The 23,603-nt window shown below is 36.7% G+C and overlaps 1 protein-coding gene across 1 annotated transcript in view; it reads right to left on the reverse strand.

Moving 5' to 3' along the window:
- The window catches only part of LOC127859748 (DNA topoisomerase 2-binding protein 1-like), a 266,921-nt gene that overhangs the window by 187,686 nt on the left and 55,632 nt on the right, over window positions 1-23,603 (reverse strand). Inside the window, exons 5-14 of the mRNA XM_052397256.1 lie at window positions 22,739-22,867; window positions 21,402-22,090; window positions 20,518-20,577; window positions 19,804-19,958; window positions 14,704-14,799; window positions 10,408-10,476; window positions 7,043-7,171; window positions 2,879-3,025; window positions 1,724-1,807; window positions 799-867 (exon numbers count right to left, since the gene is read on the reverse strand). Coding sequence (XP_052253216.1) covers window positions 799-867; window positions 1,724-1,807; window positions 2,879-3,025; window positions 7,043-7,171; window positions 10,408-10,476; window positions 14,704-14,799; window positions 19,804-19,958; window positions 20,518-20,577; window positions 21,402-22,090; window positions 22,739-22,867 — 1,627 coding nt within the window. The remainder of the gene's footprint in view (window positions 1-798; window positions 868-1,723; window positions 1,808-2,878; window positions 3,026-7,042; window positions 7,172-10,407; window positions 10,477-14,703; window positions 14,800-19,803; window positions 19,959-20,517; window positions 20,578-21,401; window positions 22,091-22,738; window positions 22,868-23,603) is intronic.

The following is a 23,603-nucleotide window of genomic DNA, read 5'->3' on the forward strand; positions in this document are numbered from 1 at the left end:
GCCATGTATACTGCACGGTTATGCTTCATGCAATGTGAAATTTTGTAATCGATTTCAGACGTATTCAAGCATTGATTCTTATACCTTAAGATATCAGCACAAACTGCAAGTGAAATTGTCCTTTAAACACTAAAGATTTTTGCAAATGTATTACAATAACTTGAGATATTTGCAAAAATAAAATTCTTAATGGTGTGTTTACATTCTGTCCAGCCTGTGTGTAAACCCATGAAATCCCAATTGATTCTGCATCCTGAAGCAGGTAAGAGCAAATACATGCCAAATCATTCACTTTATCAATTATGTTAAAAACTGCGTATGCAGCAGTTGAAAGTAGCAAGTTGACATCCAAAAACATGACGGAAAGTCCGTGACTGAAAAAATCTGTTAAAAGTGGAAAAAAGTCATATCCCTGGTAAGACATTGTTGACGTTCACGGGACAGAAAAAAATAATTAAAATGTGCATATTGCCTAAGGGTGCTATGATTGAGTTAACGATTTCTAGATTGAAGATGTCAGTTAGCATCAGTTTTGTTTTGTTTTGTTTTTAAGTTTATATTATTGACAGTTTCAAGATGCATGTTGACATCAGTTCCTTAAACTTTATCAAGACAGTTAACAGCTTTATTAAATAAATACAAGCATGCAGCTTCAACAGAAGTAAAGCAGCAACGATTTTTAGGTATAAATTGTTATAACTTATATACTCACCAGGGACAGGTTTAGATTAAAGGTGTGAGGAAACATCACTAACAAGGAAAAGGTTTGGATTAAAGGTGTTGGGAAACATCACTCACCAGGGAAAGGTTGGGATTAAAGGTGTGAGGAAACAGCGATTCATCCACTCTCGCATTCTGTTCTTTACACTGAAAAACAAAACACACATGAGTTACTTGACAACTCTTATTTCGTAAACAAATGCATTTAGTATGGTTACTTTAATCAACAAAATTTTGATTACTTATATTCCCCTAACCAACCAATGCTAAAGAACTCAGACTACGGATGTTTCCGATAAAAACGGCTAAGGTCTGTAAACTTTCACTGTCCACACACATCCATTTTCACCAAAAGGATGGCTAGTTTATGGCTAGAAAATAATTATATTTCATTATAATGTTATATTCAAGGAAAGTTAAAAAGAATCAGTTGATATTTTCTGACTGGTACCAAATGGTAGGACATAAGAAACAAACTATGTACTAGTGAATACGTATCAACTAATATCATTTCACTTTGCTCAAATATGGCATATTACAAATAAAACAGAGTGATGTGTAACCAATCAGTCAAGCGCACAATGGAAAGTAACACAATATAAAACACGGCTTTTTGTTGGTCGATATGATCACATGACGTGAACTAGTTTTCAGCCTTTACGACAAAGTTAGAGTACATCGATTGTGGGGAACCATGCAACCTTTGCCCTTTTCTTGACATTTAGAACATCTAAAGAGCAAGTTATTTTTCGAAAGGCTGATTAGTTCCTATAAATATTTTGCTGATCTTCAAATAGGTTGACCCAAACACTTCATTCTATCTGATATGGAAAATATCACCACCATTACCCAAATTGCCAACCAGGCATGAAAGGAAAACGTCAGGATTAAGTTTAGCATCTCACAGGCTGAATATAGAGAGAAAGAAGGGCATACCTACACTCTCAATTAGATTATTGAACATTTTGCACTAGTAATTAAGGATTTGTGATCCAACCCTTACCATGTACAACCAATGGGGACTGACAATTTTCAAGCCCTGTGCCTTTGCTTGTTTGAAATCTTTAGTCGTATCGTTCTGCCGACCCTGTAAAAAATATATATACGTATGCAGAAAATGTCCAAAAATATGTTTTGGTAATATAAACAAAAGGGCAATGATGGTAATAAAGTGCTCACCAGAGCTCAAGAATACCATATCCAAAAATGGCATTGACATTGTCAAGATACAAATTCTGACCATGTTTTATCATGATTAATTGTAATGTGGCTTCTACACATGTGTTTTTGAAGTAAGATTAAACCTGGTGACCAAGTTTTTGGATGCTTATGACCCAGATGCAAATTAAACCTAGATATTGTCAAGACAACCAGTCACAGAACTAGTGACGTACTTGTTGGACATACAAGACCAAGATTTGACTTCTCCTAGATAACCAATCATGATCAAGATTGAGTCATAAACGTGGCTTCTTGAAAGGGAACAAGGTTTTTCAAAGATTTGACCTGGTTTTTAAATATACATTATCCAGATCGCAACCCCTGTCTTAATATTGTCAAGATAAACATTCTAGGTAAATTTCATCAAGATTGAATCATTATGTGGCTTCTAACATGGTAAAATGTTTTGTGTAAGACTAGACCTGAATACCAAGTTTTTGGACACAAGTCACCTGGATTAAAACATGGCCATAATATTATGAATTAAAACATTTTTATTAAGTTTCATCAAGATTGGGTCATAAATCTGGCCTCTATATGGTAAACATTTTTTTCAAGATTTAACCTACTGACCTAGTTTTTAGAAATGACACAGATTCCGAATTGGCGTAAATATTGTCAAGAAAAACATGGAATTGTACCATTTAACAAATAGTATTTTGACCTCCGATTGTAAGGTCAATTGCAAGGACACCATGACAATCATTAAAGCACATAATTACTTGAACATACCTCATATGAAGAGAACACCGTACCTCATCACAGAGTACACAGGGTACACCAAAAACACCCCATCCAGTTAAAGACTTCACCAAAAACACCCTCCTCCTTGAAGGGTTCACCAAATCCCTTCATGTTTAAATCAGCATTGAGAACAATTTCAAGAATAATGTTAGCACCGATTGCTTGTCTAACACTATCGAAAGCACCCCTATACCTGAAAGATGAAATGGGTGCACGTATTGTCGATGGTCCAACGATACTCCCCTCCCAGACACGTGACAATCTCATTAAACTCTGCCTGGTCCTTGGCCAGTCGTCTAGCAACAGTGATCACCACGCCTTGCAGCGCAGTTGGGACATCCTGAAAGAAACAAGAGACGTGTTTGTCAGAAACACAATGCCCCCTATTGGGCCGCTTTGAAATAATTAATTTTTTTATTTTTTTTACATTTGACCTTAAAGGATGACCTTGACCTTGAACTTCCACCACTCAAAATGTGCAGCTTCATGAGAACGCCGCTTTGAATTTTTTTTAATATTTTGTTTGGACCTTTGACCTTGAAGGATAACCTTGACCTTCCACCACTCAAAATGTGCAGCTTCATGAGATACACATGCATGCCAAATATCAAGTTTCTATCTTCAATAATGCAAAAGTTATGGCCAACTTTAAAGTTTTTTTTTCCAGACAGACGGACAGACTGACATACACACATACTGACTGACGGACAGGTCAACTGCTATATAAAGTATTCCCAGAACAAGGCTTACATGTAACAGTATAAACAAGAGCACCGCCTTGCGGGTGCAGACCGCTCATCTATTTTCTTTTTAAAGGTGAAGGGACTCTCATTTTCAATCACAAAGGAGGGAGGGGTGGAGTGAAGAGGGGTGTATTGTGTGGAGTTGTGGACATTTATTACATTATCTTCCCAAAAAGCGAAAAAAAAATCGGGGGGGGGGGGGAGTGGGGGGGATGGGGGGGGGATTTTTTGGGTGCGATGGTTGGATAGTATTTCAAACATAACCGTTTTTAAAAAAAAATGGGGGGAGGGTGGGGTATAGTGTGAGGGTGTGGTGGTAATTTGTGAGATGATCTTCAAAAAAAAAAAAAAAAAAATAAAATAAAATAAAAAAAAAAAATATTTGGGGGTGGGGGTGGGGTGGGGGTGGGGTGGGTATAGTGTGAGGGTGTGGTGGTCATTTGTGAGATGATCTTAAAAAAAAAAGAAAAAAAAAATGGGGGGGGGAGGGGGGAGGGCACGGGGGATGGTTTGGATGGAGTCTATTGTGGTATGTCAGGTAAGAGTAGTTTTATCAAAGTATCAATCAAATCTAATCATAAATAAAGAAGTTATGGCAATTTTAGCAAAATTTAATAATTTGACCTTGAGAGTCAAGGTCATTCAAAGGTCAAGGTAAAATTCAACTTGCCAGGTACAGTAACCTCATGATAGCATGAAAGTATTTGAAGTTTGAAAGCAATAGCCTTGATACTTAAGAAGTAAAGTGGATCGAAACACAAAATTTAACCATATATTCAAAGTTACTAAGCAGTCTTCGAAATAAGCACACGCCCGATCGCCCGTGGCGAGTAAAATTACTGCCGGGCACGTACAAAAATTCATGTATGTGGCCCGCCGAGCATGTAAATTATTGAAGCCAATTGACATTTTATAAAAAAAATCGTAAGCGGTTCTTGATATTTGCAGATCTATTTTTCAATTTTGCGAACAAACACCTTGCCGTAAGTTGTAAAACAATGAAATTCCAATGGTTGAACAACACGCACCTGCTTGTCATTGTTATTGTTTTTGACCGATGCAGTTCGGTCACATTCGGTTCTTATCGACGGTTTCTCTAGACATTAATCGAGAAGATGCTTTTTGAATCGATCATTTCAATCAAGTAATACGCTTCCGTTTTTATCAATGTAAACAAATGTCATTGTCGACATAGAGGCAGTATCTTAGGTATGTTGATGGGGCTAAGCCCGATAAAGCAATTCCAAAATAGAAAATTGACAATGATTTAGAGAAAAAGGAAGCCAAGAAATGGTACGAGGACAACAGAGAACGCTCTTTTCAAGAGCACTGGTGTAACGATCGACCGTCTTAATTCTTGTGATTGATTAGATGTAATTGTATTCACTACTAGTGAAACAAATGTTCTGCTTTACTATGTGTAGCATGTAAGTGTTAAAATGTTGTGATTTGTTTTAATTTGGGTTAAAAAAGTTTGGGCATGTAAAAAATATGTTGGGCATGTAAAAATTCTTAAGTAACTGGCCCGACTGGCATGTAACTTTTCAAAGCTAATTTCGAAGACTGCTAAGTCAAAAAAGGGCCATAATTCCGTAACAATGACAACCAGAGTTATGCAACTTGTCCTTTTACTGTACCCTTATGATAGTTTGTGAGTGTTCCAAGTATGAAAGCAATATCTTTGATACTTTAGGGGTAAAGTGGACCAAAACACAAATCTTAACCAAATTTTCAATTTTCTAAGTATAAAGGGCTCATAATTCCGTCCAAATGCCAGTCAGAGTTACATAACTTTGCCTGCACAGTCCCCTTATGATAGTTAATAAGTGTTGCAAGTATGAAAGCAATAGCTTTGATACTGTGGGAATAAAGTGGACCTAAACACAACACTCAACCAAATTTTCAATTTTCTAAGTATAAAAAGGGCACATAATTCTGTCAAAATGCCAGTCAGAGTTACATTACTTTTCCTGCACAGTCCCCTTATGATAGTTAGTAAGTGTTGCAAGTATGAAAGCAATAGCTTTGATACTTAAGGAATAAAATGGACCTAAACACAAAACTTAACCAAAATTTTCAATTTTCTAAGAGTAAAAAGGGCACATAATACTGTCAAAATGCACGCCAGAGTTATGTAACTTTGCCTGCCCAGTCCCCTCATGATAGTAAGTAAGTGTACCAAGTATGAATGCAATAGCATTGATACTTTCTGAGAAAAGTGGACCTAAACGCAAAACTTAACCAAAATTTTCAATTTTCTAAGTATAAAAAGGGCACATAATTCTGTCAAAATGCACGCCAGAGTTATCTAACTTTGCCTGCCCAGTCCCCTCTTGATAGTTAGTAAGTGTACCAAGTTTGAATGCAATAGCATTGATACTTTCTGAGAAAAGTGGACCTAAATGCAAAACTTAACCGGACGCCGACGCCAACGCCGACGCCGACGTGATGACAATAGCTCATAATTTTTTTTCAAAAAATAGATGAGCTAAAAATGTATTCGTTTTACAACATGTTATTGCAGTGCTTTACTTTGCTAATTGATCACTTAAAATATTTCAAGATGGCAGACATTTGCAGCGTTTCCATTGACTTGTAAGATTTTCGGAAAGTAGTGACGATTTTACGTCAGTCACCGTTCATGTCTGTGCCATCCGCTAACCAATCAGAAATTACAAAAACCCGGGTAAAATTGGTACCGAGATTCAAATAAGCTTAAACAATATTCGTTTTCAAATGATTTGCCCGTACCACCCCCCCTCCCCCCCCCAAAAAAAACAACATTTGAATTACATTGCTCTCATAATTGACCCTGGACAGTTTAAATCTGGATTTCCGGAATGATCCGGTCAATGGACACCCTGTAATTTACACACTTGCAAACAATTTATCAGAAATGTTCAACTTAAGTGAGAAGCAGATGTCCTAATGTTTTTTAACTTTAACCCAAATTGAAAGAAGAAGGCCATTGGCGCTCACCTGCAGGGACCCGAAGCAGCTAAATAATTATGAGAGGGGGGATTTCATAAAAGAACAAGCAAATTCGTTGAATTGATATGCCCGCCAAAATGCTTCTGGACACAAAAAAGTTTTCTGGACGGATGGACAACGCCCTTTGACCTCAATGTGTGACCTTGACATAAGCCCCTAGGATTATGGGTGTTGAATGTGAAGCACCCCCAGATGATTGTGAACAACTATGGCAAGTTTCATGGCTCTGGCGCATGTGTTAATGGAGATAAAGCTCTAAGCTTATATTGAAAAGCATTTTATCAAGATACAAAGGGCCATAACTCTGTTATTATTAGTCGGTTTACAATGCCATTTTGCGTGCATCATCCTCTTATCCATATATATATATATATACTCATACCAAGTTTCAATGAAGTCCGCCAAAGCTTTTCCAAGACATGGCTCCGGACTTACGGAAAGACCGACGGATGGACGGACAGACAACGCCAAAACAATATCCCTCCGCCTATGGTGGGGGATAATAAAAGTACTTTATGAAACATAAATATTTCATTTCTAGGCACATTATAACGGCAAACTTTTAATGATTTAAAATATTGTTGTTCTCCGGTGAGCTAAAAAGAAATGGCCAAAGTGTGAACCTCGTAATCTCCGTCCACTTCGTCGTTTTGTCGCTGGGATGAGGCGACAGCACTCTCACGCTCCTGTCTCCTCTGTTCGATGGTCACCTCCATCTTGGCTCTCATCAGCTCGAACAGCTCACTGTCATTCTAAACGTTTGGAAGAAAGTGACAATTTGATATTAGGTTCATCTTAAACTTAGAGCGAAAAGAGACGGTTTTGGGTTAAGTTTGTTGTTAAATGTCAATCAAGAAAAAAATTACAACAAGGGACAATATTGTCACAAAACCAGGTTTTCATTGTGAAAAAAAAATCTGATAAAGGGAGAAAACTCAAACTGAACTTTTTAAATGAACAAACAAAATTAACCCCCTTTGTAAATTTTTTTTTTTTTAAATCTATTTTTAGTCGTGGCGACCTTGACAATGGAGATATTGACGTGATTCTTTCGTGCGACACACCGTCCCATGATGGTCAACAAATGTGCCAAGTGATTTTAAAATCTCACAATGAATGACATAGTTATGGCCAGGACACGCTCATTTAAGGCCATTTTTGACCTTTGAACTCAAAGTGTGACCTTGACCTTGGAGATATCGACGTAATTATTTCGCGCGACACACCGTCCAATGATGGTGAACAAATGTGCCAAATGATTTAAAAATCTGACAATGTACGACATAGTTATGGCCCGGACAAGCTTGTTCCGCCCGCCAGCCAGCCAGCCCGCCGGCATTCGCCAATCTAATAACCAGTTTTTTCCTTCGGAAAACCTGGTTAAAAATTTACAATTAATTTGTTTCAATGGCCTTAAAAAGAAGATATTAAAACGTTACTTTTCCCAAAATATTTTCCCCTAAGAGTCCACAAAAGAACTCAAAATAAACTTTTATCTAAAAACATTCTCACATCGTTTCTGGTCAATGTTTCACTTTTTCTTTATTTTTGTCACTTCTGTTTTGAAAATGTTTTCTTTTGGATTGTTGAAAAGAAAACAATAGTTTAATACATCAGAATTGATCTTTTCAAACCCTATTCTACAAACAAGAAGGTCAAGATGGCCCAATATTGCTCACCTGATACATTTTTATCAATCTAATGAATCGTTTTCAGGTTGTTTTTTTTCCACTTTTTGGGATGATAGCCCATGGCTTTGGAATTGGGAATTGTATCGGCATTTTCATGAAATCGGGAAAATAAATTCATTAGCCTTTTTTCCACATGAAAAGTCCACTGATTAGGGAAATACTAAATTTGATATAACTCTTTATAATCATTCAAATTAAAAGAACAAAATCATATAATACTTTGTTAGATGTAATTGAATTGAAATTGAGATAAAATACACATTAGACTTCTTTCTAAAAAAAAAAAAAAAAAATTTTTTTTTTTTTTTTTTTTGGAAATTGGGAATGTTTTTCCACATTTTGGGAAAAAAGTATACTTTTTGGGATTGGGAAAATAGCCAAATTTCGACTATAAAATCGGGCCAAAAAAAACCCTGGTTTATTTGTTACTGCCAGTCAAATGCCAAACCAATCCAATCAGTAATCACTAAGATAACGCAATTTCTATAACTTTAAATGTTATACATAGGACACTGATGCTCTCACTAAACGATGCTGGAATCAGGATTAAGTCTTGTGTGATAGATATAATATTCAACCTGAGTGGTGAGCTAACAATAAATAGCTACACTATAGCCAGGATTGTTTTTTGCCCAATTGGAAAAACTATGGGTACCAGCCCATTTGGGAAAATGTGCATTGTGAAGTCTTCACGTGAGGATATTGATGCATTTGATTTTGTTGCTCACAAATACTTAACAAGAGCATCGCAAAACGGGTGCCACGCTCGGCTGCGGGTGCAGTTGTAAACAAGGGCTGTTTGTAAAACATGCATGCCCCCATATGGGCTCTCCGTTGTAGTGACAGCCATTGTGTGAATATGTTTTTTGTCACTGTGACCTTGACCTTTGACCTAGTGACCTGAAAATCAAAAGGGGTCATCTGCCAGTCATGATCAATGTACCTATGAAGTTTCATGATCCTAGCCATAAGCGTTCTTGAGTTATCATCCCGAAACCATTTTACTATTTCGGGTCACCATGACCTTGACCTTTGATCTAGTGACCTCAAAATCAATAGGGGTCATCTGCAAGTCATGATCAATGTACATATGAAGTTTCATGATCGTAGCCATTCGCATTCTTTAGTTATCATCTGGAAACCATTTTACTATTTTAGGTCACCCTGACCTTGACCTTTGATATATTGACCTGAAAATCAATAGGGGTCAACTGTGAGTCATGATCGATCTACCTATCAAGTTTCATGATCCTAGGCATAAGCGTTCTTGAGTTATCATCCGGAAACCATTTTACTATTTCGGGTCACAGTGACCTTGACCTTTGACCTAGTGACCGGAAAATCAATAGGGATCATCTGTCAGCCATTATCAATCTACCTACGAAGTTTCATGATCCTAGGCATAAACGTTCTTGAGTTATCATCTGGAAACCATTTTACTATTTCGGGTCACTGTGACCTTGACCTTTGACCTAGTGACCTGAAAATCAATAGGGGTCATCTGCGAGTCATGATCAATCTACCTATCAAGTTTCATGATCCTAGGCCTAAGCGTTCTTGAGTTATCATCCGGAAACCATTTAACAATTTCGGGTCAGCGTGACCTTGACCTTTGACCTATAGACCTCAAAATCAATAGGGGTCATCTGCGAGTCATGATCAATGCACCTATGAAGTTTCATGATTTTAGGCCCAAGCGTTCTTGAGTTATCATCCGGAAACCACCTGGTGGACGGACCGACCGACAGACCGACATGTGCCAAGCAATATACCCCCTCTTCTTCGAAGGGGGGCATAATAAATGAAAGCTTTTCAGATTTTTTTATTATTTTTTAGAGGTCAGTGACCTTGACCTTTGACCTTTTGACCTAAAAATGGGTGTGGCATGTAGAACTAATCAAGGTGCAGCTACATACCAAGTTTCAAAGTTGTAGGTGGAAGCACTTTGATTTTAGAGCCAATGTTATGGTTTTAGCATGACGCCTACGGCGAACGGCAGACAGCGAGCTGGCTATGACAATACCTCGGGTTTTCTCCAAAAACAGCCGAGGAAAAAATTAATAACTAAGTGTAATCAAGTTATCAATATTATATCAACTTAGGTTCAAGCCATAGAGCTGTATAGGGAAACTAACTAAATGTTATATTTTATCCCCCCAAAAAAATAAAAAAAATAGTAACATTCAATTGAACATTTTTTGGGCAGAATTTTGGAAATGTGTAGTTTTTCTCTATTGGGAAAGTGCTGTTTTCCAGTACTTTATAAAGAATGAAAAAAATCGCTGACTATAGCGTACCAGACTGGGCTTTCTTTTGGCCCTTGCAGCTCTCACATCCTCTGGGGTTTGCAGTGATGCGAGAAACTCCTGTAACATATGATCAATTTGAAAAAAAACAATTATCTAGCAATTATTTCTATATATTCAAACAATTTGTATACATCATTTGCTATTTAAGTTTGAGCTAATTCTTTTCAAATTTGTCCTGTTTAAAATCAATTTACCAAATTATACTTCCATACTAAGTAAATAATTTATGCGAGGCAAACCTAGCCACCCAAAAACTTTTATAAATAACGCATATTACTTCATACACTGGAAAGCCATAAAGAAATATTACTGTAAAATCATTATAATTCTTGGGATGTGAACTTTTGGTTTCTTTCGAGGGTTGACCAATCCACGAATGTTCTGCCAACCAATGTACATGAATTTACAGTATTTTAACTTCATATTGACCCGCGAGTATGCACACGGACAGTGCATGGTTATTGAAAAAAATGCAAAGCACACAAAAATAAAATCTGCTATATTTCCCGACCTCGAGCTCGAACTTGAAAAATGTATCAAACTTTGGTGTTAAGGAACAAACCTCTATCTCAAACTTGGAAATGTATCAAAATTTGGTGTTAAGGAACAAACCTCAATCTCAAACTTGGAAATGTATCAATCTTTGGTGTTAAGGAACAAACCTCAATCTCAAACTTGGAAATGTATCAAACTTTGGTGTTAAGGAACAAACCTCTATCTCAAACTTGGAAATGTATCAAAATTTGGTGTTTATGAAAATACATCAGTCACAAACTTGGAAATATATCAAACTTTGGTGTTTATGAAAATACATCAGTCACAAACTTTGAAATATATCAAACTTTGGTGTTTATGAAAATACATCAGTCACAAACTTGGAAATATATCAAACTTTGGTGTTTATGAAAATACATCAGTCACAAACTTTGAAATATATCAAACTTTGGTGATTATGAAAATACTTCAGTCTAAAACTTGAGAATGTATCAAACTTTGGTGTTTCTGAAAATATATCAGTCACAAACTTGGGAATGTATCAAACTTTGGTGATTATGAAAATACTTCAGTCTAAAACTTGAGAATGTATCAAACTTTGGTGTTTCTGAAAATACTTCAGTATAAAAGTTGGGGATGTATACAACTTTGGTGTTTATGAAAATACTTCAGTATAAATCTTGGGAAAGTGTCAAACTTTGGTGTTAAGGAACATACTTCTGTCTAAAATGTTGGTGTTTAGGAACATACCATGGTCTCAAATGGAAATGTATACAACTTTGGTGTTTAGGAACATACCTTAGTCTCAAACGTGGGGATGTATCAAACATGGGTGTTAAGGAACATACTTCAGTCTCAAACGTTGGGGTTGAGGAACATACCTTGGTTTAAACAAGAGCACCGCATAACGAGTGCCACGCTCAGCTACAGGTGCAGTTTTGAATAAATGAAAGCTTGTCAGATTATTATTTTTTTTTAGAGGTCCGTGACCTTGACCTTTGACCTAGTGACCCCAAAATGGGTGTGGCGTGTAGAACTCATCAAGGTGCATCTACATATGAAGTTTCAAAGTTGTAGGTGGAAGCTCTTTGATTTTAGAGCCAATGTTTAAGTTTTAGCACGACGCGGACAGCGGACGTCAGACGACACGACAAGCTGGCTATGACAATACCTCGGGTTTTCTCCGAAATAGCCGAGCTAAAAATGGGAATGTATCTAACGTTGGGGTTTAGATACATACCTAAGTCTCACACTTGGGAATGTATCACACGTTGGGGTTAAGAAGAATACCACGGTCTCAAACTTAGGAATTAATCGCACTATGAGAAATATACCTCAAAATTAAACTTCGGAATGTATCAAACGTTGAGGAATGTAACCTGGGTTTTAAACTTGGGAATGTATCACACGTTGAGGAACATACCTTGGTCTTAAACTTTGGAATGTATCACACATCATGGTTAAGGAACATACCACGATCTCAAACTTGGGAATGTATTGAACGCTGGAGGTTTGAAACATACCTCGATCTCAAACTTGGGAATGTATCACACATTGGGGTTGAGGAACATACCTTGGTCTCAAACTAGGGAATGTATCACACATGAGGGTTGAGGAACATACCTTGGTCTCAAACTTGGGAAAGTATCCAATGTTGAGGAACATACCTTGGTCACAAACTTGGAAATGTATCGAATTTCGATTAACATACCTTGGTCTAAAACTTGGGAATGTATCACACATTGGGGTTGAGGAACATACCTTGGTCTCAAACTTGGGAATGTATCGAATGTTGAGGAACATACATTGGTCTCAAACTTGGGAATGTATCTAATGTTGAGGAACATACCTCGATCTCAAACTTGGGAATGTATCAAATGTTAAGGAACATACCTTGGTCTCAAACTTGGGAATGTATCAAATGTTGAGGAACATACCTTGGTCTCCAACTTGGGAATGTATCGAATGTTGAGGAACATACCTTGGTCTCAAACTTGGGAATGTATCAAATGTTGAGGAACATACTTTGGTCTCAAACTTGGGAATGTATCGAATGTTGAGGAACATACCTTAGTCTCAAACTTGGGAATGTATCACACATTGGGGTTGAGGAACATACCTTGGTCTCAAACTTGGGAATGTATCGAATGTTGAGGAACATACATTGGTCTCAAACTTGGGAATGTATCTAATGTTGAGGAACATACCTCGATCTCAAACTTGGGAATGTATCAAATGTTAAGGAACATACCTTGGTCTCAAACTTGGGAATGTATCAAATGTTGAGGAACATACCTTGGTCTCCAACTTGGGAATGTATCGAATGTTGAGGAACATACCTTGGTCTCAAACTTGGGAATGTATCAAATGTTGAGGAACATACTTTGGTCTCAAACTTGGGAATGTATCGAATGTTGAGGAACATACCTTGGTCTCAAACTTGGGAATGTATCAAATCTCGAGGAACATACCTTGGTCTCAAACTTGGGAATGTATCGAATGTTGAGGAACATACCTTGGTCTCAAACTTGGGAATGTATCAAATGTTGAGGAACATACTTTGGTCTCAAACTTGGGAATGTATCGAATGTTGAGGAACATACCTTAGTCTCAAACTTGGGAATGTATCACACATTGGGGTTGAGGAACATACCTTGGTCTCAAACTTGGGAATGTATCGAATGTTGAGGAACATACATTGGTCTCAAACTTGGGAATGTATCTAATGTTGAGGAACATACCTCGATCTCAAACTTGGGAATGTATCAAATGTTAAGGAACATACCTTGGTCTCAAACTTGGGAATGTATCAAATGTTGAGGAACATACCTTGGTCTCCAACTTGGGAATGTATCGAATGTTGAGGAACATACCTTGGTCTCAAACTTGGGAATGTATCAAATGTTGAGGAACATACTTTGGTCTCAAACTTGGGAATGTATCGAATGTTGAGGAACATACCTTGGTCTCAAACTTGGGAATGTATCAAATCTCGAGGAACATACCTTGGTCTCAAACTTGGGAATGTATCGAATGTTGAGGAACATACCTTGGTCTCAAACTTGGGAATGTATCACACATTGTGGTTGTGGTTGAGGAACATACTTTAACTTAGGAATGTATTACACATTGGGGTTGAGGAACATACCTTGGTCTCAAACTAGGGAATGTATCTCACATTGGGGTTGTGGAACATACCTTGGTCTCAAACTTGGGAATGTATCACACATTGGGGTTGAGGAACATACCTTGGTCTCAAACTAGGGAATGTATCACACATTGGGGTTGAGGAACATACCTTGGTCTCAAACTTGGGAATGTATCTCACATTGGGGTTGAGGAACATACCTTGGTCTCAAACTAGGGAATGTATTTCACATTGGGGTTGAGGTTGAGGAACATACTTAAACTTAGGAATGTATCACACATTGGGGTTGAGGAACATACCTCGGTCTCAAACTTGGGAATGTATCGAATGTTGAGGAACATACCTTGGTCTCAAACTTGGGAATGTATCACACATTGGGGTTGTGGTTGAGGAACATACTTAAACTTAGGAATGTATCACACATTGGGGTTGAGGAACATACCTCGGTCTCAAACTTGGGAATGTAACACACATTGGGGTTGAGGAACATACCTTGGTCTCAAACTTGGGAATGTATCTCACATTGGGGTTGAGGAACATACCTTGGTCTCAAACTTGAGAATGTATCACACATTGGGGTTGTGGTTGAGGAACATACTTAAACTTAGGAATGTATTACACATTGGGGTTGAGGAACATACCTCGGTCTCAAACTTGGGAATGTATCTCACATTTGGGTTGAGGAACTTGCTGGGCGTGTCTATGTCCACTTTCTTTCCATCTTGCCTCTTCAGTTCCTAAAATTGCAGAAAAGAACTACTTCTACAGTTGCATTGATTTTTTGTCAGATTGGAAAAAGTACTGGTACCAGGCAAATAAGGCAAAATTGATTGAAAATTTCAGTGCATAGTTTATTTGTTCACGTGCAAACAATGTGCTTTTGAAACAAAAGTACAGTTGATTCCGCTTAATTGAAAAACCTATTTGTCACGTCCGAATATGCAATTATCTGGAGTATTAAATTATACCGAATCAGTTACATTTCCAATGTTATCACTGTTTATCCCATACATGTGTTTATGTTATCGTGTTTTTAACCAATAGCAAAGCTATATTGTTAAATACATTGCTAAATAAACTTGTTTTATTAAAAAAAAAGCACAGATAGTTGTTTTTATTCATTATACGGTGCATTGAAAATAATCCACTCGTACTATTCACTCACTCAAGCAAGACACGTCAACAGTTCTTTTCTAATCGGCAACAAACTCTTTAATTGTTTCCAATCGGTAACAAAATGTTGAAGTGTGTTACTCGACAGTTTGCATTCGAAAGTTTGTGCCTGACTGCAAACTGTGATTTGCGTCAGTTTTAACCGGAGACTCCAGTGTTGGCATTGTACTTGGCCCACATACTACACCTGTTAGTCACGTGACGCTTGACAGGTGCTGCATACATGCATGGTGTGAAATGAAAACAAAGGCAGTCAATGGAGCGTGTTTGTCAAAATCTTCGATAAGTTGCGTATCCTTGGAGATTTATGAGATTCTACGCTGGATTATAGTGTGAAATCGATTATTGGATATTCAATTAACCGGAATACGCCATATTTCAGATTAGGCGATGTTTTACAATGGGAAGAGATGCAAATGGTTTGGTGTTTTCAATTTCTATTCAATGAACCGGATTATTCGATTATCTGATATTCAATTAAGTGGAATCTACTGTAAGACATTTTTTTCCTTTTGGGAATTTTTCAGACGGCAATTGTGATTTATGTAATTTTTCTTCGGTTAGGAAAGTGCCCTTAACAAGTACTTGATACGGAAGGGAAACAATTATTGAGTTGAACTTTACCTAACTCTGTGAAAATACCCTTCAGAACAAGACTATTGTCAAGCAATATATGTCCCCTACCGGCTCCACCATTGTCAGAAATTCCACCATTGTCAGAATTGTTTTTCTTTTTTTAATATTTGTTGCCATAGCAACCAAAAATTTTGACGTAGGAACAAAATAAAATGATGTGCATAATGTCCATATTGGCATCTATCCATGTTTCAAGTTTCATGAAAAAATATGAAGAACTTTTAAAGTTATCGCAGGATGCAGAAAAAACACTATTTTCAGCAGTATTTCTAGTCTATTTGTTGCCATAGCAACCAGAATTTTTGGCCTAGGAACAAAATGAAATGACGTGCAAAACGTCCATATTGGCATCTATCCATGTTTCCAGTTTCATGAAAAAATATGAAGAACTTTTAAAGTTATCGCAGGATCCAGAAGCAAGAGGGCCATGATTGCCCTGAATCGCCCACCTGACTAGCCAAATACAATCCCAACCCAGATTTCATTAAGATAAACATTCTGACCAAATTTCATAAAGATTAGATGAATACTGTGACCTCTATTGTCTACACAAGATTTTTCCATTATTTGACCTAGTGACCTAGTTGTTGAACCCAGGTGACCCAAATACAATGCCAACCCAGATTTAATCAAGATAAATATCTGATCAAATTTTATAAAGATTGGATGAAAACTGTGACCTCTATTGTCCACACAAGGTTTTTCTATTATTTGACCTAGTGACCTAGTTTTTGACCCCAGATGACCCAAATACAATCCCAACCCAGATTTCATCAAGATAAACATTCTGACAAAATTTCATAAAGATTGGATGAAAACTGTGACCTCTATTGTCTATACAAGGTTTTTCTATTATTTGACCTAGTGGCCTAGTTTTTGACCTTGTGACCTAGTTTTTGACCCCAGATGACCCAAATACAATCCCAACCCAGATTTCATCAAGATAAATATTTAGACCAAACTTTATAAAGATTGGATGAAAACTGTGACCTCTACTGTCTACACAAACAAATTGTTGACGGTTTTTCTATTATTTGACCTAGTGACCTAGTTTTTGACCTCAGATGACCCAAATACAATCCCAACCCAGATTTCATCAAGATAAACATTCTGAACAAATTTCATAAAGATTGGATGAAAACTGCGACCTCTATTGTCTACACAAGGTTTTTCTATTATTTGACCTAGTTTTTGACCTAGTGACCTAGTTTTTTGACCCCAGATGACCAAAATACAATCCCAAACCAGATTATATCAAGATAAACATTCTGACCAAATTTCATAAAGATTGGATGAAAACTGCGACCTCTATTGTCAACACAAAGGTTTTTCTATTATTTGGCGTAGGAACAATAAGGCCATCCTTAAAAATTCTTTTGTTTTGCATAACCCGACCGACCCACTAAAATCGGCCCGACTGAATTTTGTTTTTGTTACTTTCCAAAAAAAAAATTGTTTTTCTCGCCGAAAAATTCTTTTCGATAAATTTTTCCTTTCCGCTTTATATCGTTAAATTTCATTGAAAACAACCGCCATTTTAATCCAGGTGGTTTTGTTTTTTTAACTATTTTTCTGTTTGTTTTCATGAACGTTTTGAAGTGCATATGGTAGCTGGTAAATCAACATTGAGTTCGCTATCGGGTATTTGCGTCATTTAATTGAATGCTCTTTCAAGGATATCTAGAATAGCAATGTACAAAACGCGTACCTGTATTTATTTGAGTCGCCTATTTATTTGACATATGCATATGCGATTAATTAAACTTTAAATACAATTAAACCGCTCCTGTTTTTCTCGTATCCCTTTAATCAAAATACGTTGATGTCGTTCAGGATAGTTTGGGAGTAAAAAACAAATTAATTATTTATCACCGTTCAATTTAATTCGGCAATCGGCAGAGATGTGTAATATTATCGCCATATAACTAATTATTTAATTATCACTCTTTAATTCAGATCAGTAAATATTCGGTAGAAAGATAAAAAGTGGTCAGTTTAGAAATATGTATTGTCGGGCATTGTCTCGTTTTTGTTTCATTTGCTTATCTCTTTATACGACTTTGCGACCGGCCACTATTTTGAAGGCAGAAGGCGATATTAAATGTGTATTCAAATAATACAACACCTGCGCATGAAGGACCCAGTATTATCCGAAATGCTCCACCCGTTCTCACGTTTCATTCGACAACGTCATGTCATGTGTAAGCGAGCTCAATGTTGATTGTCCAGCTACCATGTGCACTTCAATAACAATAAGGTCAAGCGATGTCTAATCGGGTACAGTCCGGGTTTCGTTAAATGTTCGAATTGCAAACACTTTCTTTGAAACAAAGAGAAAAATATAGAAAACCAGTCTGGATTAAAATGGCGGATGTTTTCAACGAAATTTTACTAGATTTTCACAATTTAAATTTTTCTTGAGCCAAATTCTCAATATTTTCGCAAATGGCGAACGACAGCGCGAGCATTGCAAATGTGTTATTATTGGAATAAATGCTCACTATTACAGGGCTCGCGCTGTCGTTCGCCATTTGCAAAAATATAGCGAATTTGGCTCAAGAAAAATATAATTTGCGAATATGCTTAAATCTCGTTAAATTTCATTGAAAACAACCGCCATTTTAATCCAGATTGTTTTGTTTTTTTTAACTATTTTTCTGTTTGTTTCCATGAATGTTTTGAAGTGCATATAGTAGCTGGTCGATCAACATTGAGTTCGCTATCGGGTAATATTGGGTCATTCATGTGCAGATAACGGAATACACAGTTGATATTGTCATCTGCCTACAATATAACGGCTGATGGCAAAAGTCGTATAAAAATAAGCAAATGAAAAGAAGCGTAACACTCAATAAATTATTTTTAAGCTGATCACTTTACAACTTTCTACCAACTATTGATCTGAATTAAAGGATGATAATTAAATAATTAGTTACATGTCGAAGATGTTACACTTTTCTGTTCTTGATTGAAATTAAAATGTTATAATTACTTTGTTGTTTTTTACTCACAAACTATGCTTTTGTAAAGTAATATGTAAACCAAATAGTATATTAGTTACGTATTTGCTAGGTTACTTGTTTTAATTTTCTTTCAAAAGATATGCACATTTTATTTCATGTGCAAAATTCGTACAATTTTTCGGACTGTCGTTTTCGGATAAAGTATTGTTCGTCGATTATATTATATTTTCGACGTTTTTAATTAAAAAAATAGACTTACAAATACAGGTGCGGTGATACGGACGGTGCAGAAAAATCTTTACCAATTTCCTTTCATGAGGCAGAAGACTTAGAGCTTTATTTGATAACTACCTTTCAGTTTGGTATATGTCTGAGTTCAATGTCAGAAAAAAAGAAATACTAAAAAAAAAAAAATCCCTACCTTGTTACCCACCCAATTTTACCTGGGTCGGGTTATGCCAAACAAACATATTTTTAAGGATGGCCTAAGTCTTAAATGTGTTGTTGGTTTGTTTAGTTTTTTTAGCAAAATTGTGTTATTACCTTGTAAGTATCACATTCATGCATTTTAAATACAGAGTAGTTAATGTGCATGTACTTGAAGGACATATTGTATCACATTTCTTAAATGTTTGTTATGCATTTATTTGAAAATTGTTCCTATATAATTTCATTTCAATTTTTTCCTTTTTTTAAAATGTCATCTTGTCAATTTTTTTTATTGGATTCAAACATTTTGCTAGTCTCACAAATACAAATAACACAACCACAGATTTATTTGTAACATATTGCTAGTGGTGGGGCTGAATGGTGAGAGGGTTTAGTGCGATCACTATATGCCCTCCTTTGGGGGCATAATAAGCGGAAAGTGTCGTCCCTGATTAGCCTATGAAAACTGCGCAGACTACTCTGTGTGTAAACTTTATGCTTTAAGCCCATTATTCCCAGAACGCGCTAACTTTGTCTCACCTTCACCCTAGATTGCACCGGCGTTGAGGTGGCCAGCCCCACGTTCTCTTTCTGACTACTGCCGTTCTTTGCTGTCCAGTCATTCTTTGCCACCCAGTCGTCATATCTCCAGTTGTGCTTCCTGGCCGGCATCTCTTTCAGCTTGTCTTTAGCAGCTGCAATAAAATAAAATTAAGAGATCGTGGAGTTTTATCTCAATTTTGGGCAAGTGTTTCAAAATTGTTTCCAGTATTTGATTTACTTTGGTTCATATTATATATAGATCTGGATACTGAACTGAATTTAATTTTATATTAAAACAAGAGCTGTCTTCATCGGAAGACATATGCCCTCCAAAACGCTTTTCGAAACCTAAACGCAGATTTTGAAACCTAAACATGGACCCTAAGTTCAAGGTCAAGGGGGTCAAAATGTGTGTGCGTATGGAAAGGCCTTGTCCATATACACATGCATACCAAATATGAAGGTTACATCTGAAGCGACATAGAAGTTATGAACATTTTTCGAAACCTAAGCGCAGAAGTGTGACGGACAGACGGCTGGACAGACAGACAGACGGACAGACAGATAGTGCGATCACTATATGCCCTTCTTCAGGGGCATAAAATTATTATGGATACCATTATTTGGGAATTTTCAGCTGTCATTTGGGGAATGGGGAAGAATTTTGGCTCCAAATTCGACAGTTAAACAACGCTGGTTCAGCATACTCACACTGCTTAGTTAGGACAGGGGTACCGGTAAGAGGGGGATTCTTGTCCCATCTCCTTTTCACTGTAAACGAAACAATAACACGTTCGCATATTAAATGCTAACAACACCAGTAGTCAAAATAATCTTATAATTACTTATATCCTACAAAACCTCAGATAATAGATTGAGAATTATAATTTTTATGTATTTTTTTTTGAAAATGTTTATTTTATTGTAATTTTTTAAAATAACACTTTCATATAAATAATTAAGGATTTATGGACCTGACTGTCATTCAGTTTACAAAGCATGGTCTTTAATTGAAACTTTGCAACGAAAAATTCAGATCACAATTTCTCCCTTTCCCCAAAGTTCCTTAAATAACAAACAGCAAGAGAATACACCTCCGCTGCACTTTGGAAAACAGAGCTTAATGTATATTCATAAGGTTTGGTCACAGATTAGCTAATCTAACACTGTGTGCCTAGAGTGGATTTTCATTAAGAAAGAGACTCCATATAAATCTTAAATTCCAAACAAGAGCTCTGTTTGTGAAACACAATGCCCCATACTGTGCTTTAAAGCCGCATGGCAGCTATTTTAGAAACAAGGTAATATTTTGAATGTAAAGGTCACGGTGACCTTGACCTTTGACCTAGAGACCTCAAACCATGTTTGATTGTAGATCTCAATGAGATGCATGCACATGTGAAGTTTAAAGAACATAGACAAAATAGTTCTTTATTTTATGAGCAAGGTTAAAAGTTTTGGAACAGACACACAAATACCATCACAGACAGACAGACAGGCCAAAAACAATATATCCATTGATCATTCGATCTGGGGGCATAAAAATTTAACATGCATCCACTAAGCCCTGTTTTCTCAGAGTGCAGCTTACTTACATCTCTCAAAAGGGGGAGTTTCTGCAGGTGCAACATGTTTGGTTGCAGGAAGAAGATTCTTATTCAAAGCTTTACCATCTTTTGTGTTCACCACTGGTGCTACAGCAATGTCAGTATTCCTAGGCATATCCTTGACCTTAATATCCCTGTTATTTGCGACAGAAGTCGAGGCCGGTTTTACTTCCCGGTCCTTTGCAGTAGTCTTCAATTCTGTTCCAACAACTGGAATGACTGGCTGGTAATTTTCCTGAGATTCAAGTTGCAGTAGCATGGCATCTGAGTCGTTCTCCATGAAATCCCCATCTGTCTGAGAAAATCCGTGATCGCCTACCGCTGAAACCTTCTCATTATTTCCCTGCCTAAGTTTAGCACCAATATTTTTCTCTCCTTTAAGCTCCGCATCTTTGTTACTTCCACCAGAATTTGATGCTGCATCAGTTATTTTCCCGTTACTTTTGTTCACATGGGCTCCATCAGCTTCTTTTGAGTCTACTATAATGTTTTGTTGGCCAATCTCAGATGGGTTGGCTTCCCTAACAGAAACCCTACCTGATCTATTTTCCAAAACTGAGCCATTTTGGTTTTCCACCGTGGGTACCTGAGACATCAGGTTGTCATTGGAGACAATTTCAATCAAGTACTTGTCCTCTGGAACTTTTTTACCCTGTCGAGCACAGGACAAAATCCAACTGAAAATACATTTTTAAGAAATAATTGTTGATTTAGTAGTTTATAAACATATTTTTGGGTTTTGAGTTTCCATGCACTATTTTATTACTTTTTGTTGGCATTAAAATGAGTGACTAGTTTTTAATTATGTGCATCAGAAAGATTTAAAAGCCAATAATCGATCATTTGGAAACAAAATTTTCATTTCTAATTGTAACATGACCAATCAACATGTTAAGAACTCACAGTGCAGCATATTTTGTAACATTAGATTTTGAAATTGATTTAGAAGCTGCTAATTGGTGATTTTACCATGTTAATTTAAAAAAAATTACAATAGAACACTTAAGTGTGGGTCATTAATTTTGAGATACACTTTCAGACAATATGATTATTATTACTGGTAAACCAATTCTAGAAATTATGACATTAATTAACAATAAAAATCTGCACAATTTTCCACGAACACATACATTATATGCTTTTATCAGGGGCAACACTTTCTACCCTAAATGGATTTTTGTTAAGAACAGACTTTCTTAAAATGAAAAATTCCATAAAGTTGGAAGTGTCATCCCTGATTAGCCTGCGCAGACTGCACAAGCTAATCTTGGATGACACTTAATGTACGAGCATTAAGCCCAATTTTCATATCTCTCTCTACTCACAGTTTAGAGAGGGCTGGTATTCCCCATTTCTTCGCAGCCTCATATTTTGAGCCTTCAGCCGCATTTACCACAAGGTGGGTACTGGGTAACAGGTTGTTCTTTGCAGTGCGCACAAAATAATCCTGGCATCTGAAATAGAAATAGTAATTGCCAGGAATGTTGGGAAAATAAATCAAATGTTTTGAAAAAAGATTCTATAAAATAAGCTACACACGTTACCTGCATAACAACTCCTCATAGAAGATCATTTATGTGATAATTCTGAGTAATGTTTTTATATTTGCAGTCAATAAAACTGCTCTCTGTATAGCAATGGCAAAGCGTTCAAAACGGCGGACAGTGTTATTGATTCAAGGACAGATGATTTCCAATAGTCAGAAAGCCCAAAAGTACCGAAAAATTAGGGATGGTAACGATTACCCGGATATCCGAATACTGTTCAAGTATCTGAATCGTAAAAGAGGATCCGAATACTTGATTAAACGATATTACCCATATTGTTATGCACACTATTTTCCTTATTGTATATTTCGACGTAAATCTGTATATCAGACATCGTTGACAGACTGACATAAATCCGTTAATTGGTTGTTGCTCAGCGAGTGCCCCAGCCAGTTCCTGATCACCTTGTTGATAATGGCCGAGTTGCATAATTGCCAACTTGCGCCTCTGTGTTTTGTTTTATGGTCCTTATTTTCCGATAATTGACACCAACTGCTACTTGGCTTCTTGACGGGTGCATAAGTATGGAAAAATTATCTCAATCCCAATTGAACATCACTATAACGCTTAAAATCAACGAAAATTTCGTAAAGTATTTCGTAAAACAAAGTTAACACTCAAACAATCAGTGTTCCTTATAGCA

Source organism: Dreissena polymorpha, chromosome 15 (assembly GCF_020536995.1).
Source record: "Dreissena polymorpha isolate Duluth1 chromosome 15, UMN_Dpol_1.0, whole genome shotgun sequence".
Taxonomy (NCBI): Eukaryota; Metazoa; Mollusca; class Bivalvia; order Myida; family Dreissenidae; genus Dreissena; species Dreissena polymorpha.